The sequence below is a fragment of the Lactuca saligna genome, chromosome 1 (genome assembly GCF_052625555.1).
Source record: "Lactuca saligna cultivar CGN05327 chromosome 1, ASM5262555v1, whole genome shotgun sequence".
NCBI lineage: Eukaryota > Viridiplantae > Streptophyta > Magnoliopsida > Asterales > Asteraceae > Lactuca > Lactuca saligna.
This window is the reverse complement of record NC_136417.1, coordinates 66,188,019-66,206,889: the sequence shown is the minus strand read 5'-3', so window position 1 is coordinate 66,206,889 and position 18,871 is coordinate 66,188,019. Positions and strand designations below refer to the sequence as shown.

The 18,871-nt window shown below is 26.5% G+C and overlaps 1 protein-coding gene across 1 annotated transcript; it reads left to right on the top strand.

Annotated features, from left to right (window-relative positions):
* The first annotated feature begins 4,507 nt into the window (after nucleotides 1–4,507).
* On the top strand, nucleotides 4,508–6,768 carry LOC144998914 (aspartate--tRNA ligase 2, cytoplasmic-like). The gene is made up of 5 exons (XM_078958651.1): nucleotides 4,508–4,583; nucleotides 5,289–5,484; nucleotides 5,563–5,672; nucleotides 6,277–6,392; nucleotides 6,509–6,768. Exons 2-5 carry the CDS (start codon nucleotides 5,347–5,349, stop codon nucleotides 6,517–6,519), a joined length of 375 nt encoding a protein of 124 aa, XP_078814777.1. The 5' UTR covers nucleotides 4,508–4,583; nucleotides 5,289–5,346; the 3' UTR covers nucleotides 6,520–6,768.
* Nucleotides 6,769–18,871: the final 12,103 nt, after the last annotated feature.

Genomic DNA, 18,871 nt, shown 5'->3' with positions numbered 1-18,871 from the left:
ATGATAGTGCATTGACACAGTTATGGTGATGCCTAATTTCAACTGTCACCACGGTGGAGTATTTTAATTTTCAAAGTGAACCAAAACCTGTTATTAGAGTTGACTTTTTTGTGATTTCGTTTGGCTTGACAATTGTTGTGGACCAATTCATGGATCTTATGAATTGGATTTGTAAACCTTGTTGTAACTGTTTTGTGATCATATCTTGATCTATTCAAAGAACGAGAAGGAGCACAATTACCAAATCCCTGCCCCCATTTGCATCCCCATCGGGTATTTTTCCCCATATGTTTAGTAAGTTCAAGTTTATTTTTTTAAATTGAGCTCTAAAACAAATATATTTTGAGAAGCAAAACTTTCAAAAAAAAAAAAAATGGACGGCCTTGGTCGAGAAAACCAAACCTAAATTTCAATTGCGTCGTTATAAAAAAGAAAAGATTTTTATTTAAGATAAAGTAGAGTGATATTACCTCTATTTTGGACGGAAAATCAAATTATATGTACCATGGGGATAAAGTATCAACATAAAAGTTTAGAAGCAAAACTTTAAAAAAAAAATGGATTTTGAGAAGCAAAACTTTCAAAAAAAAGAAAAAAAGAAAAATTGACGTCCCTCGTCGAGAAAACCAACCTTAAACTTCAATTGCATCCTTGTAAAAAAGAAAATATTTTTATTTAAGACAAACAAGAGTGATATTACCTCTATTTTGGATAGGAAATCAAATTATATATACCTTTATTTTGGATAGGAAATCAAATTATATATACCACACGTGGTAAACATGAAAGTTTAGAAAATAAAGAGGTGAAAATAATATTTTATAAAGGTTAAAGTGAGAGTCAAAATCATGAAGTCATAAATAGAGGATGGGTACGATCACGCCTTTGCCTTCCCCCAATCATCTAAAGTACTGAAACTATTGGAACCTAAAAAATGAACCTCTAGGAATCACAAGTAATGAAGATCCGAAGTCACCAGTGTCTGAGATTGCGTGAAGTCCAAAATGTAGATAATGTACGAGATGTTACAAACTTATAAACATAAAATATAAAAAAATTGCATAAATGATCCTAATGATTTACCCATGATCGCAAACTCTGTATTTACTACCTTAAACAAATTACACCCACGCTAACTAATGAAAACTAAAGGTGTTAGCAAAAATGACCATTCATTCAAGTTTTGAAAACCACAAGGACAATATTCATCAAAATAATAATAATAAGGATTGAGTTTGTGATTTTTGATAAATCATAGAGACCATTTATATAATTTTGTCTAATAACACCAACAATAATAATAATAATAATAATAATCTAATACTACTGCTAGTACTAATAAAATACAATAAAATGTAAAAAGCAAATATTTAAAGGGTAATAATTAGCATTGGCCAAAGTGCTTAATTTTTTTGCCATGATAGAGTTAATTGATAATATTAAATTTCATGATTCTAAGATTCTTAAGTGTGGAATTTGATTAATAATGTTAAATTTTCGGTGAAAGATACACGTGAAGTAATTGATGATATAGACACATATTGTTACCTCATGGTACATGTGAAATTAGATGTAATAGATTGGTGCCGATCAAATTGAATATTTTTAGTTGGAGAGCTATTCAGTCTATTCTTTATCGCCTTCGTACTAAAGATAACTTAATTTCTAGAGGTATTGATGTTTCCGATTCTCACTATCCTATTTGCATGGATCAAGTGGAGAGTATCAATCATCTTTTTCTCGAGTGTATGCTTGCAAAAGATTTAATTCAAAAACTCAATTTGTGGTGCGATCTAGATTTATCCTCGTTAAATTCAGTGGATGTGCTATATTTGTTCTTGGAGGCTTTTCATTTAAATATGAATAGGAAGACGATCTTGGAAGCTATTAACTACATGAATTGGTGGTTCATATGTAATTTCAGAAATAAATGTGTTTTTGATCGATCGAGGCCTAGAAAAGATAAATATTTTTCCTTTTTCTTTTAATTGGATGGTGCATCAGAAGCATAAAGTTTTTATTCCGTGCATTTTAAACATTATAATGTAATTGTTTCATTTCGTCTTTAGCTTCTTGCTAAGACTTTTTTTGCTTTTGTATAAAATTCAACCCATCAAAATAAAAAGGTAAAAAAAAAAAAAAAAGAAGAGAAAAACAATAAAATACAATGAAAAACAACAAACATTACCATCAACGAAAATACAATAACAAATAGGTGCAGATCCACTCTTTTAATATTTATCTTTTACTTCAACTCTTCTAAAACAAAAGGTTGAATATAATGGTTTACTTTAAAATTTAAATCGTGACTATTTTCCTTTTTAATATATATATATATATATATATATATATATATATATATATATATATATATATATATATATATATATATATATATATATATATATATATATATTTCCATATTATATAATATATACAATTGTTATCTTGTAATATATAAAACATAAATGTTAACATTTTTTTTTTTAATTTTGAAAAACAAGTTCATAGGCAAGAACTTCGTCACACTCTATTTATAAGCAAATATTGGTAAGAATGACAAATGATTATGTGGTGCATGAGTCACCAAATTTTGATATACAAAAACATCATCACACCTTTCAGCAGAGTGGTATCGTGTGTCCTTGCAAATTTGAAGAGTGGGTGTTTGAAATCCACCACTTCATTGCTGTTTAATTTCGCAAATGAATTTTTCAAAACCTAATGTCTTTTAGAAAATTTTTGCAATTATTTTACTAATAATCAACTATCTTATTATTATTATTATTATTATTATTATTATTATTATTATTTACTTTTCTGTACAATATCTTTATATTTGTTATAACATTTTCCTTGCTGATTTTTACATGTCTAGCTAGTGATATCATGTAATCTTGCTAGTTTTTTATTTATTTATTTTTTTTTTTTTATTTTATTTTTTTTTTTTTTATTTTTTATGTTTATATATTTTTTATTTTTTTCTTACTATTTCTTTTCTTATTTGTATTTCTACAACTAATTATATGTTGTAATATCATGGAAACAATCTAGTTGTAATATTGATCGATACAAAGGTGGTTCAGAATGTCCATACAAAGTTGGGTTGACATATAATTAATGTATCATAATTTTTTCCAATCATATAATAGATTTTTGGAAACAAATCTTTATAACTTGAATTATATAATTAAAATCATACCATTTTAGATCCTAACATTTTGAAACATATAATTTGGATCATAACACCTCAGATCATTAAATTTTGGACCATATCGTTTTGAATCTTACACCATAATTTTGAAAACATTTTTTTATAACTTTAATCATATTATTGAAATCATATCATTTCAGATCATAACATTTTTAAACATATAATTTTAAATCATATAAGTTATTTTTAATCATATCAGTTTTGAATCATCCGATTTTGAATAATAGTTTTTGGATCATATATTTTGAATAATATAATTTTAATGAAGTTAAAACTTTCACATAATTTATTATTCATAAACAAGTATTGAAATCATATCTTTTTGGATCATAACATTTTTAAACATATAATCTTAAATCATATCTATTATTTTTAATCATATCAGTTTTGAATCATCCGATTTTGAATCATATCTTTTGGATCATATGTTTTGAATAATATACTTGTAATACTAAAATTGTAGCTTAAGCTTTATAACATAAGTACCTAACCTACAAAGAAACAATTTAGTTTTTTAGATAATTCATAATAGTTTATTTGGTTATAAACATATGGTATTTCTTATACCTTTTCAACAAAAATATATACCAATACGACATGTCTTCTAAAATCAAATACATAAACACAATATTTATTTTATATATATATATATATATATATATATATATATATATATATATCATTGTTTTTATATATTTATAAAACTAAACTTATATCTTTTTTCATACTCAATTAAATCTATAGTTATATTTATATCTATTATCATAATATACTTGTGGTATCAATGTAAAATGAGAAATTAAATATACTTCCACATTTTCGTCATATTTTTCTTCCTATCTATTTAAGACGATGATAAATGTACAAATTTAACATCCTAATCAAATTTAAATTAAATTTAATGACACTTATCACAATCTAAAATAAGTAGGAGGATAGTTGGAAAAAAAGTAGGAATACATTTAATTTTTCATGTAAAATTTTAAAGGCAAAAAACAAACTTTAATCCAAGTAAACCCCAAACTTTAAACGCAAGAAAACTATAGGTATAGGAGGAGGCTGAGATATGTCCGTTTTTTTATAGGAAAGAAAATATAAAAAATGATGTTCATTATTATTATTATTATTATTATAAATTTTTTTGAGAAAGAAATGGAAAGAAAAAATCTTTTTCATAGCTTTCCTCCCAAAATGGAGAGACTTGGGGAGAAATTTACTGATTACTAATATTACTAATAATTATATTTATTTACCCTTACAACATTATATACACCATCACGTATACGTGTCTTCTACGCATCATCTTCAACGACAATACTCTACTGCTCTGCTTTGGTGGTCGACGTAACTTTCATCTTCAGAAGAGACAGTGAGTTCCCTATCTTCTTCTCTGTATTAATTATGTAGGACTAAACTTTGTAACCTATGATTTTATAATTTTTCTTGTGCATTTGTAAAACTCCAAGACACACATGAATTCTATATGTAATTCCATTTGAGTTTGCTATATCTATAAAAAATATGTTCGTGATCTTAATCGTTTTTATGAACTCAGAGATAATTATTACTCTAATGTCACAATATGGTGATGTTAACTACTAATTCTATATATATTCATATTCTGAGGTTCTCTTCTAGTTGAATTCATTAATTACTAGATTCGTTGGGATCGAAGCATCAAAATTATGGTTCCAGAATTGCTTCGATCGATTCAAATACTTCTTGTTTGTTCATATCTGTTCATTGAAAAAAAAGGTAAATAAATTGTGTATTAGATAGCACCAAGTGTTAAAGGTATCACATCCTTTTTTATTTTGACTTATTAATGGGTTAATCACTTAATCTGTAATGTGGGGTTGTCAAAAAAAACAACTTGGCTTAATGAGTTAAGAGATGTTTGCAGCTATTCTTATTTCACCTCGTCTTCTCTTATGTTCTTATTGTTGAACATTGCGAGATTTTATTTTTTGGATTCCAAGGATTAAATTGTCATTTTATATTTTTATTCAGCGTAGAAAGGAAAAATAGTAACATACCTTATGTATATGTTAACGAAAACTATGAATTTGTGTAGTTATTTGGGAAGTTTCTGGATAAGAAAGGTTTTAGACAGACCCCAGCTTCACAAACAGATGGCAATTTGTGGTGATCTTGGACGTGTTTTTATTGTGGGTCCCGTTTTTAGAGCTGAGGATTCTAATACCCATAGACACCTGTGTGAATTCACAGGCCTTGATTTCGAAATGGAGATAAAAGAGCATTATTCTGAGGTATGATTTCTGAACGATGTAGTGGATTTACAGTGTATGCAAAGTAAACATTTCGAATTTTTAATGGAGTTTTTTTAGGTGATGGATATCGTGGACTATGTTTTTGTTAATATGTTTAACAAGTTGAATGAAAGATGCCAGGAAGATCTAGAAGCTATTAAGAAGCAATATCCTTTCACGCCTTTAAAGTAATTCAAATTCCTTCATTTTTCCTTTATATTGTAACATATTTGGGTGGTGTTTGTTACGACAGAATCAGAGAAGGAACAGAAACAATTCATTTCCATTGGAATGAAAAAAAAAGTTGTTTATTATATCGTATGGAATGGAATTTACCATTTCGGGAGAAATTTGATTTCTTCCATTTTGCTAACTTTCTTTCCTTTGGTAATGGGTGTCTTTTTCCATTAAAATAAGTCATTTGTTTATAAAATTCTCATTAATATAAATATTATTTGATTCCTTTCATTTTGATAACTTTCATTCCTTAAACAGAAATTTTAAATCACAAGAATCTTTTTAAGCATTTCATGATTTCAATTTGATTATGATTTTGTATATTAAAAACAACAACAAAATGCTTTTTTATTTAATCTTATATGGGTTTTAATGACTTTTTATTATTTTTAATTGTTTAGTTTTGTAAATCATAAATTCCATAAGTATAATAACAACATTAGGAAAACTGGTTTTGGAAAAGTACGTTGAAATTCTCAAACTATTAACATACCCGATATTTTTTTTTTTCCAATTTTGCCCCTGAAGAGGTTTTTCTTACTCTTATCTTTGTAGGTATGGAACTGAATTCTATATACTACACCGCTACCCTCTTGCAGTTCGACCTTTCTATACAATGCCTTGTCCAGACAACGCATTATATAGCAACTCATTTGATGTTTTTATTAGAGGTAATGTTGAAAGCAGCCCTAAAAACCTTTGTATATCCATTATGATAATGTCGAGCTTTTAGGGGTAAATATATAAATCTGAATCTGAAGTTCCATATGTTTTTCTTCTATTCAAGGGAGGAGATAATTTCTGGGTCTCAACGTGTGCTAAGACCTGAACTTCTGGAGGCACGTGACCCTCGAAGGCTAGAACCGTAATTTTACGTTCTTTAGTGATGGATCTTTTTGGTATATATGTTCAGCAAAATCTATTATATTTTTTTGACAGTATTTTTAATCTTTTTTTTTTTTCTTTAGCGATATGGATTTTTTTCAGCATTGAGCCCTGTGCTAATTTGTCTAGATACAACCACTACAAAAGAAAGTAAATTGTAGGTTCATGACTATTCTATGTCCATAATTAGGATTTGACTTGTTCAAGTTATAATTAGTTATATGTCCTTATCAAACTTGTTTAACCATCCATTATTCATAGTTGGTATTTTAACTCAAGATATTTTCCTATCACTAGGTGTTTGTGTTTGATGAGATGTCTTGTTGAAATGTTAATGAATTTTCATAAAATTAGATTTCAAGTTACTCTGAAATGATTTCCACTTTTTAATGTTTTTTTTTTTTTTTTACTTCTCTAGCACCTTGGTAGTTTTATAAAAGTTTTAAGATTACTAGCCACATGCAAGTCTTGAATTTCAATCAAGATATGCGATTGTGAATGTTGGACCTCATTTTGAGGTCAATATCATTGCAATGTAATCTTGTGTCATGTCATTAGCTACGTATAAACTTTCACATTTATAACCCTATCTCCACTATCCATATACCTTTTCAAGGTTTATAAATAGGTACCACACTTTTATTTATTTATTAACCTATAGAATAGAATATAAATCTTTATATGTACTCATGTAGAGGATGTGATGACGTGTCATGCTGTCCAACATTAGAGATGTTTTTACTTTAATAATCTAGCTAAATAGCATGCTTGTGATACAAAAAACTAGCAATTTTTTGGCTCATTAGCTTGAAATATTTACAACAAACTTGGCAAATATTTGTCCTTAAAACTAACTTGAGATATCAACCAAAGTAATCATAGAAAAAATTTAAGGATTAAATCCTAATTTTATGTGGAATCTTCCAAAAATAAAATTTAAGTTTAAACAAAAAAACCTCTAAAGGTTTTGCTATTAATATCCTCAAAACACGAGACACTGACAAATCATGACATCACTTGAAGCTGAGATTACATGTTACCAAATTACTATTACTCATCAAGCGCATCATAATTTTCTATATCTTTCAATATATACTCACCAAAATCATTTCTTGAAGCTAACTTTAGGAGAATAATAAGTGTATTCACAATATATTTAAAATTGGGACTGACATCAGGTCAAATAATTGTATTCAAAAAGTATTTGGTCGACTTAGGAGTTTGTTTGTATAAGCCAATAGTGGTTATTTTGATTTGAACTCTGAAGATACCAATACCACCTCTCATATATTTGATCTTATAATATGATAATATATTTATGTTTTAATACTCACCTCATAACCTGCTTCCTTTAGACATTGTCTTGTTGACCTTTATGTTTGGAAGCCCATCACCAAAATTACGGTTCTAGACTTCTAGACTTCGCCTTCGAGGGTCACGAGGGAAAAGTGAGGTTTTGCGTATGTTGTCAAGCCCACAAAATAGCATCACAATATAAGATATACTTTTAAATACTATTTGATATATTATTAAATTATATTATATAAAGTTTATGATTTAAAAAACCAACAAATAAAAAATAGTAACAGCATAGCAAAAAGCACTTTCAAGTTAACTTTATATGCTAAAATGATATTTAAATAAAATCATGAAATCCCTAAAAAAATGTGTGATTGGAACTTTTATAAATAAATAAAAAAAAAGTTATATACTTATAGTAGGTTATAATCCGTGTACTGCATGAGATGATAAATTTAAATAACATACACTCTAAAAAATAGTCTTAATGATAAATAATGATAATTTAGTTAATAACATTGTACTTCAAATTTTGTAAGTAGTTTGTTTTTTTTACTCAATAAATATACAACATTGTAATTTCTGTCAAAATATAAGTATGTTGATATTCCGGTTAATAAATATAAGTACGATGTTGTATAAATGGTACACATTATATGGAAATTTATGACACTAAGATGTTAAACTCAAATAGACTATTGAAAATATATATAACAAATATAAGATTATTTAATTATATTATATAAAGTTTATGATTTAAAAAACCAACAAATAAAAAATAGTAACAGCATAACAAAAAGTACTTTCTAGTTAACTTTATATGATAAAATGGTATTTAAATAAAATCATGAAATCCCTAAAAAAATGTGTGATTGGAACTTTTATAAATAAAAAAATAAATTATATACTTATAGTAGGTTATAACCCGTGTAATGCATGAGATGATAAATTTAATTAACATATACTCTAAAAAATAGTCTTAATGATAAATAATAATAATTTAGTTAATAACATTGTACTTCAAATTTTGTAAGTAGTTTGTTTTTTGACTCAATAAATATACAACATTGTAATTTCTGTCAAAAATATAAGTATGTTGATATTCCGGTTAATAAATGTAAGTACGGTGCTGTATAAATGGTACACATTACATGGAAATTTATGACACTAAGATGTTAAACTCAAATGGACTATTGAAAATATATATAACAAATATAAGATTAAAAAAAATTAGTAACAGATCGAAATGAAAAAAACATGTTAACCAAAATTGTTTTACCAGCAATTCATATAAGCATTTTAATAGATAACTGTTATTCATAAATTCCATAATCCATGTCATCAGAACAATTGAAACATCCCAAAATACGATCCAAAAATTTTTGTTTGATAATTACTAAAAACACCATGATGATATCATAAGGTAAAACTCGTACGTCAATATCTCAAAAACAATAGCAAAGTGTTATGAGTAAACTGTATCAAGACTGTATCAAATCACATCTATGAAAACCAAAAACAACTCCCAGGACAGTTGAAGCTGTGGTGTGTGCGATGCCATCAACCCGAGCTCTTCCCTTTGCTTGCGGAAGTACCTGAAACCAAAACTGAAACTGTAAGCACGAAGCTTAGTGAGCTCCCTCAAACTACCACATACCATACATTACATATAAACACATACTGGGCCTTGCCTACTGCATCGGACCGACGTCCGGAAACTGCATCGGACCAAAGTCCGGAACTAACCAGGGCCTTGCCCTCTGCATCGGATCGAAATTCGGAACTACTGACGCCTTACCTCCTACATCGGACCAAAGTCCGGAACTAACTGCATCAGACCGAAGTCTGGAACTGAATGCATCGGACAGAAGTCCGGAACTACTGAACATAGCATCACATAAGCATATAAACTAACATGGGCACATAGATAGCATACTACATCGGGCTGTAACTCGGAACACATAACACAAAATCCTGTCTGAGCCACGAAGGCATCAAACATACTAGAATCTGCATCGGACTGAAGTCCGGAAACTACTACTAGCTAAACGGGCTAGCATTGTAGCCTTAGACCCGTTCCTACTGAAAGGAAACTCACCTCGTGATCTGGCTGCTGAGTGTGTGGCTCCGGGAACTATCTACTGCTGCTCCGGTATCTCCCCGGCTACAATTCCACAAATACACTCAATCAAATACTAATAACTGTATTGGGGTAAAATGACTCTTTTACCCCTGGCTAAAGTCAACTCTCCTGGTCAAAGTCAACTTTACAGTTGACCTGACTCGCCGAGTTGGGCCGCCAACTCGCCGAGTCCCTACTCTCATTTCTCAACCCTGCTCGTTGCTACTCGTCGAGTATGGCATACACTCGACGAGTTCCCATTCTACATCCACACTCAGGTCATCTGTACCCGGCTCGCCGAGTCGTATGAACAACTCGACGAGTTGTTCTTGAATCATAAGAAGATTGCCTTGGAATCGCCGAGTTGTATGAACAACTCGTCAAGTCCCTCCATTGTTGAGTCTAACCTCTAACTCACTGAGTCCATACACTACTCACTGGTCCCCACTCGGAATCACTCAAAGAGGAAGAATCGGGGACTCGCGACTCGACTCGCCGAGTCCGAAGAACGACTCACCGAGTCTCATGCATGCAACTCCTAAAAACTCAATTCTGCTCAAAACCACCGCATACAATATATAGATCTGAACTCCTAAGGCTGGTTAACCACGTAAAGTTCCCAACTTTACGTGTACAAAAACATACAAAAGGGTATAAAGGCTAGAAAGGCACTTGGAAGAGTAGATCTAGGGCTATCATGCAAAATGGCTCCATAAAGTTGATAGATCTACGTTTTTGGAACTGAAACATGGCTAGATTCGAAAGCTAATCCATCCAATATGATTTCTCTACTATAAACAAGCTAAAGAATGGGCTAAATATGCTTATAAAGGGGAATCTATCAACAAAACGGGAAGAAACTGATCAATACCTTAAAGTACTCTGAGATGGGTGCAAGGACTTGGATCTTCTTCTTTTTTTTTTTTTTTGGATTTAGCCTTCTTCTTCTCTTCAAAACTTCAAGAATTACACCAAGAATGCTCAAAACTCAAAGGGATGATTAAGGTTTGCTTAGATAACGTTTTGGGGATGAAAGAGGCGAGTTTGGGGGTGATAAGGTGGTTTAAATAGGGTGCAAACCCGGAGATTTAGGGTTTCTACCTGGCAGGCCGACTCGTCGAGTCGCCGATCTATAAACTGATCAAAATCGCGACCCTACTCGACGAGTCGGGACATAGACTCGCCGAGATCCTCTACAAACTTCGAAAATAAATACTATAAAAGCAACATACCAGCGACGGGTCGTTACAACAATAGTTGTAGACTTGTAGTTACCTACATCAAAAGAGGGTAATTTAGTATTTGGTAATGTACGTATTTCCCAAATAAGATCTTCAAAATTATAAAACACTTTGCTAGCCCATTAATTAGTTACTGTACTTGCATTCATGAACAATAAAGTATCAACACCATACTAATATTATAGACTAATAATTTGTACCCAACCCTTTTAATAGAAAGGTTTATGAATCGTTAAAGGGTAAAAAAAAATAAAAAAGAAAATATCCAAACCCTTATAAGTCTTATGTGTTTGAATCGAATCAGGTTTAAAACCCGCTTTATTGTCGGATCTAGTAATATTATTTGGTTTCTAACACAATTACACAAACAAAGACAATCTCATATTCTCGGCAGGTTTATGATCATCGACTTCTATAATTTGTGATCTCAATTATAAGTTGTAGTGTTTTCAAATCTCATTATTCTCATCTCAATTTTTATTGATACCTTTTATAAATTTCATATATGGGATTCTTGCTTTCTCAAAGTTTTTGGATTTTTTGTTTCAGAAAATTACATCAAAATGATCCGGTGTTATAGGTTCTCATTCTTCCACAGAGAGAAGGGTGTTCCTATTTGTGATAGTAGACCATAATTTGGAAGGAATTGATGAACATAGTTGGAAGCCCTCATTTAGAAACCTTTTAACACGATTAAATGATGAGTGGTTTAAAAATGCAATGAAATTTTTTGGCATGCATACATAGGATGGAAGGAAATTCATTGTTGAAACAAACAAATAATGATATATCTATTTTGATCAGAGTGAAAAGCTATAAACAAATTTATCTTTTCAATAATTGTCATAATTTATTGTTAAATCGGCTAAAGGGACCTAGACTATCACTAGAGTTTCTCCAACCACAAACACTAAAATGGTGATTATTTAACACAATTTTAGTGTTTCATTCCAACCAACCTCTAAAATAATGTTTTTTTAGAGGATTTTACATTTAACTTTTATATGTGGTGTTAAAAAGAAGTCAACACAAAAATATGTTAATTTTAAAGGTTTATTGGATTAAAATTGGCCTCTAAAATGGTGTTTTAGAGGTCCATTGGAGTTGACCTTATTCACAATTAAACCAACCCAACTATTTATTAAAAAATTATTTTTTCTTTCACATAAAATTCAACAAAGAACTCAACTAAAATCAAACTTTTCTCATTAGCAACCCAAATCAGCTTAATCTATCATTTACTTTTTGTAATTTAAATTTAATTTCTATTACTTATTAGACTATGAAAAACATAAACCTATGATTTATTATTTAAAGTTATAAAATTTAAAACAAAAATTAAAAAAAAAAAAAAAAAAACTATAGTAATAATCGTCTTCATTTGTAGAGAAAAAAAACGTGCATTTGTTTGTATTTTTAGTAGTTATCAAATATATTTTGTAACAAAATAAGTTATATATAAGAAATTAATTATAGTATCAATAAAATAAAATAAAAAGAAAAGTGGGGAGAGTTATGCACAACTAATAGGTCCGTGGGTAAACCAGGTTGTTGGTTTTAGACAGACAAAAAAAAAAAAAAAAAAAAAAAAAAAAAAATCTTTTAATATTTTGCCAACCGAGTGAAGTTTTGGTTTAGCAATGGTGGTAGTCTTAGGCCCGACGACTAAACTATATACATAACCTAAGTATAGTACATTGGTTACATACAACGGACAACAAAAAATACAATACACAACCATACCTTTTTTTCTTTTTAAAATTTTATGTTTACCCCTTCCTGGTAATATTTATAATCTGTTTTTTCTTAATAACTTTCGTTAACTTGGAAAAAAACTATTTTCTTACCCTTAAAAAAAAAAAAATATATATATATATATATATATATATATATATATATATATATATATATATATATATATATATTTTTAATCAATTATTCTTTTATGTAATTTTATATATTTCAAAAGTTTCAAGTTACTTTTGCCATACATTCATATAACAAATAAAAACTATAGTTTCCTACTACCAGCTACCTGCTATACGCTACCAGCTACCCGCTACCCGCTTCCAGCCAACAACTACTTTTACCAAAAACACCCATAAAATTTTAAATGTGTAAAGATTACATACAAACCTACAAATAAAAGCTCCAAACTCTTATTGAAATAACTTTTTTATCATAAGTTTTTGTTTAAAATTAAAATTAAAATCTAGTACGGCTAAACACACCTTACTTTATAAACTATTTTATATTGATTTTTAAATATTCCAATCCTTGAATTTTATACAAATTTTATTTGAAAATAAAACGAAGTATAATAATGATCATTGTACTATCGATGACTTTAATATAAAAGAAACGATTTAATATTTAGATGGCTTACTTATTAGGTTTATATATAAACTAGACGAACGCTTGCGCGTTGCATAGAAACATCTATATAGCTGAACTCTTTACAAATATATGTTTTGTTTAATATAACAATAATGTTGTTAAATTTGATATAATAACTCATATACCAAGTTGATATAATATATTGATTATTTTGAATATATAATTATATATATATATATATATATATATATATATATATATATATATATATATGGTTTTATATTATTTATAGTTGTTATTTTTAATTTATTTTTTAAAATTTATTTGCTAAACGTTTTAATTTCTAGCATTATAAGTATTTAAAACATCAAACATTGTTTTTGATTATAAAGGTAACAATATAATCATTTATATATAATCATATTTAACTATTGTTATTGTAAATTATTTTAAGTTACTAATTTGAAAACTTTTAATGATTATACAAATATCTTTAGGAAATATTTTAGTTAACTTGAGATTATAATTTAGTTTTTGCATTTACCACTATAATTTATCACTTTTAACTATTCACAAAATGCTCATTGAGTTTTTTAAATGGAACTGAAATTTGTATTTTACACTATAATATTATATTTAAATTAACAATTTAAGTATTTTGTCCAAATTGTTCAAAATTTGTCGCTTTAAATTAATAATGGTTTACGTACAACAACATATTAAATCTAAAAAATTAAATATAATATGTTAGAAGTTAAAGACATAATTTTAATATTGAAATTTAGTTTATTATGATTACACTCTAGGTTTGATATTTATTTAACCTTATTAACTAACTTATAATCATTATTAGAAAGACACTACAATTTATCACTTTTAACTATTTACAAAATATTTTTTAGGTTGTTTAAGTTGAACTAAAATTTATATTTAAGTTGATCATGTAAGATTATATTTAAAATAACAATTTAAGTATTTTATACAAATTGTTCAAAAGTTATAACTTTAAAATGATAATGGTTAACATACAACAACATATTTGACCTAATAAATTAAGTATAATACGTTAAAAGTTAAAAACATAACTTTATAAGCTGAATAAAATATATTTTTTTAATATTAAAATTTAGTTTACATATGATTATACTTTAGGTTTATATTTTTTTAATTTTATTAACCAACTTATAATCATTATTAGAAGGAAGTTCAAAAGTCATAGGAGTTTCAAATGAATGTGGTGAAAGAAAAAAAAAATTAATGGGAGTTTCAAATGAATGTGATGAAAGGAAAAATGTTTCCTTTATAACTATAATAGACGAATTCCTGCGCGTTGCGCGTCGTAGGTTAAAAATATATTGTTAGAATATAATTTTCAGACACCTTTTAGTTAATTCAATTCATCAGTTTAGGTTCTTTTATTAATATTATATTTAATGTTTTCCTTTTAACTATTTTAAAATATATATATTGAATTTTTTTAAACATGATTTGATATTTTACATTAGGTTTTAAATTGTACACTAAATTTTTAAGCTTATTTGATATATTAATGTAGGTTATTTATTTAACTATATATTGAAGTTAACAAATTGAGTATATCATATTGATAAGTCAAAAATTCTTCCATTTATGATAATGTTTACAACTAAAAGCATATTTAAGTTAATAAATTAAATATATTGTATGGAAATATGAAAAGTTTCGAGTTTCAAATGAACGTGGTGAAAGAAAAAAAATACTTCCTTTATAATATACTGGACGAATGCCCGCGCGTTGCGTAGAAGCATTATATAGCTGAAATTTTTACAATTTTTTTTAATATAACAAAAATGTTGTTAAATTTGATATAATAATTCGTATACTAAGTTGATATATTATATTGATTATTTTGAATTATATGATAATATTACATCTATTAAAACTGTATAATCTTAATTTTTTGAATGACCTCTACTCACAGGTTACTCATGAATAAAATTAAATATAATATATAGTTTATGTTATTTATAGTTGTTGTTATTGTTAATTAATTTTTTCAATTTATTTGGTTAACATTTTAATTTCTATTATTGTAACAAATTAAAACATCCAACAAATTTTTTCTTTTGATTTTAAAGGTAACAGTAGAATCATTTATATAGAGTTATTTTTAACTATTATTATTATAAGATATTTTAAGCTACTTATTTGAAAATTTTTAACGATTATAAAAATATCTTTAGGAAATATTTTAGTTAAATTGATATTACAATTTAGTTTTTGCATTTAGCACTACAATTTATCACTTTTAACTATTCACAGAATATTCTTTGGGTTTTTTAAGTGGAACTAAAATTTATATTGAAGTTGATCCTGTAATGTTATATTTAAATTAACAATTTAAATATTTTTTCCAAACTGTTCAAAACTTGTAGCTATAAACTGATAATGGTTTACATACAACAACATATTAAATCTAATAAATTAAGTATAATATGTTAAAAGTTAAAGACATAACTTTATAAGTAGAAGTAAAAATATTATTTTAATATTGAAATTTAGTTTACTTATGATTACACTTTAGGTTTGATACATATTTAACCTTATTATCAACTTATAATCATTATTAGAGAGATATTATTTTTTATTACTTCTAACTATTTACAAAATATTCGTTAGGTTGTTTAAGTTGAACTAAAATTTATATTTTAGTTGATTCTGTAAGGTTATATTTAAATTAACAATTTAAGTATTTTATACAAATTGTTCAAAAATCGTAGCTTTAAAATGATAATGGTTTACATACAATAACATATTAGACCTAATAAATTAAGTATAATGTGTTAAAAGTTAAAAACATAACTTTATAAGTAGAAGAAATATATTCTTTTAATATTGAAATTTAGTTTATATATGATTACACTTTAGGTTTTATATTTATTTAACCTTATTAACCAACTTAGAATCATTATTAGAAAGAAATTGTGTTGCGCATCGAAGATTAGAAATATATTGTTAAGATATTGAAAAATATATGTTTAAAATGGTTATGTTATTGACATTAACTTTGAGATAATATTTATACACTAATATATATATATATATATATATATATATATATATATATATATATATATATATATAATCTCTATTATTTTGAACAATAATATTCATTGAAATCAACCTACATTCCTATTAATAGAATTACATATAATTATCTATTTAGGATTATTTTTAACAACTATTATTATTGATTAATTATATTTTTACTTATGCTATCATTTTCTAATTTCAATAATGATGTTCATTTAAAATACAATTTATTTATAGCTAAATGTAATTTATAATTTGATGTTATTATCATTGAAAATTGTTATTCATTAGTTTTAAATCACTTATTATTAATAATAAGTTAATGAAGACTATTAAGAAACACTTAATACTATTATTAAATTGTGAAACATACACTAAATAATAAAGTGATAAGATAGACAATTTGCATTTCAAATGAGACTTGCATGGATAATATGACATATCCATGTAATTTGATTTTATTATTTATAATTATTGCTTATTAATTTTAAAACCACTTGTTATTATTAATAAGTGAAAGAAACTTTTAAAAAACACTTATTGTTATAATTAAAATGTTAAATATATACTAAAATATAAATTTATAAGATAGACAATTTACATTTTAAAAAAGGCTTACATGGATAATACGACATATCCATGATTTTTAATTAATTATTGTTTTAAAGCAACATGAACATACAAACATGTATACAATAATTAATTAAATATTATATATATCATCTTCCATAACATATGATCGATAACATGAATCTAATCTAATTTACATTAAAATTTCAACCACAACATACAATGATATTCTTAAAAGAATACTTAAATCAAGAAAATACAAAAAAGAATACTATATAACAAACTTACAAATTAAAAACTTCAACATAATAACATGGCTCGAAAAATTGTTCAAAGCCCTCAAACCAACACAAAAAAACTTTAAAGTTGTCTTCTTTGTGAAGTTTGTATGTGATTTGTATTTGTGTGTCTACTCAAAAAGATTGACCTTTTTATAGTAGAGTATCCATTAATTGTTTATTAAATGTATTATATAAGTTATAAAACATATGAATGGTTAATCATTATTAAGAGACTTTTGAGTGGTATTCATTAAAATAGGAGGTTTCAAATGTATAAGGTGTTTCCAAATTTTTATGGGCGTTTCAAATGTATGAGGTTTAAGGAAAAATGTTAGCCATATAAGTATGTATGATAATGATAATGATAGTCTGTTTTATTGCAATTTTAATATTTATATTGCCAATACATACAATGTCCTAATTTTAATTTGATGTTACTTTAAAAACAATGTACTTTATTTCGAATTTATCATATGAATCAATTTAATTGTAAAATAGTTTCCAGTATATAAAATTATAAATGAAATTTTTTTTATGTAATTGACTCATGAAATAAGAAGTTTTTGATCATAATACGGTAATTGAATCCTTTTTTTTTAATCATTTTAGTATACTTTGAATATATCAAAGTTTATGTAATATTTGAGTATTTGCACCTAAATATTAAACACAATCATCTTTACATTTTTCTTTTCTCGGGTACTAATACACCGAAGTTTAAGATTTTATGTTTGATTACCAAAAACATTTTATGTGTAATATTTGAGTTTTGCATCTTAAAATATATTGTTTGTTTAATTTATGATGGCTAAAATTTGATAGTCAATGATTTGTATAAGAAAAACAGATATTAAAAAAAAAAAACAGAAATAAAAAGGATAAAAAAATCACTATTTAAAAAAAATAGTAAAATAAGTAACAAACTAAAATATAAACTGTTATTTAAAAAAATAAAAATAAAAAACAGTGAAAATGTGAAATAAAAGAGAAAGGGAGAAAAATCGAATATTTAAAATAAATAAATAAAACATTAAGAAAAACTAAAAACTAAAAGAAATACTAATATTATAAATATTTTTCAAAATAAATAAAAAAAATTCAGCATAAACTATAAACTATACAACAATAATAAATCTAAATAATAATGACAACTAACAATTGTCCCATCATTATTTGTTCTCTATCTCTCTCTCCAAAATTATCCGTTTGTAGGTCAACTTTTTTATTGTTTGTTGGAAACTATTGTTATTCTGGCAACACCAATAGCTCCGACCTACGTTTATTAACTCTTGGTTGGTACTCTAACAACTCCAACAGGCCTGCCGACATGTTAACAACATCTC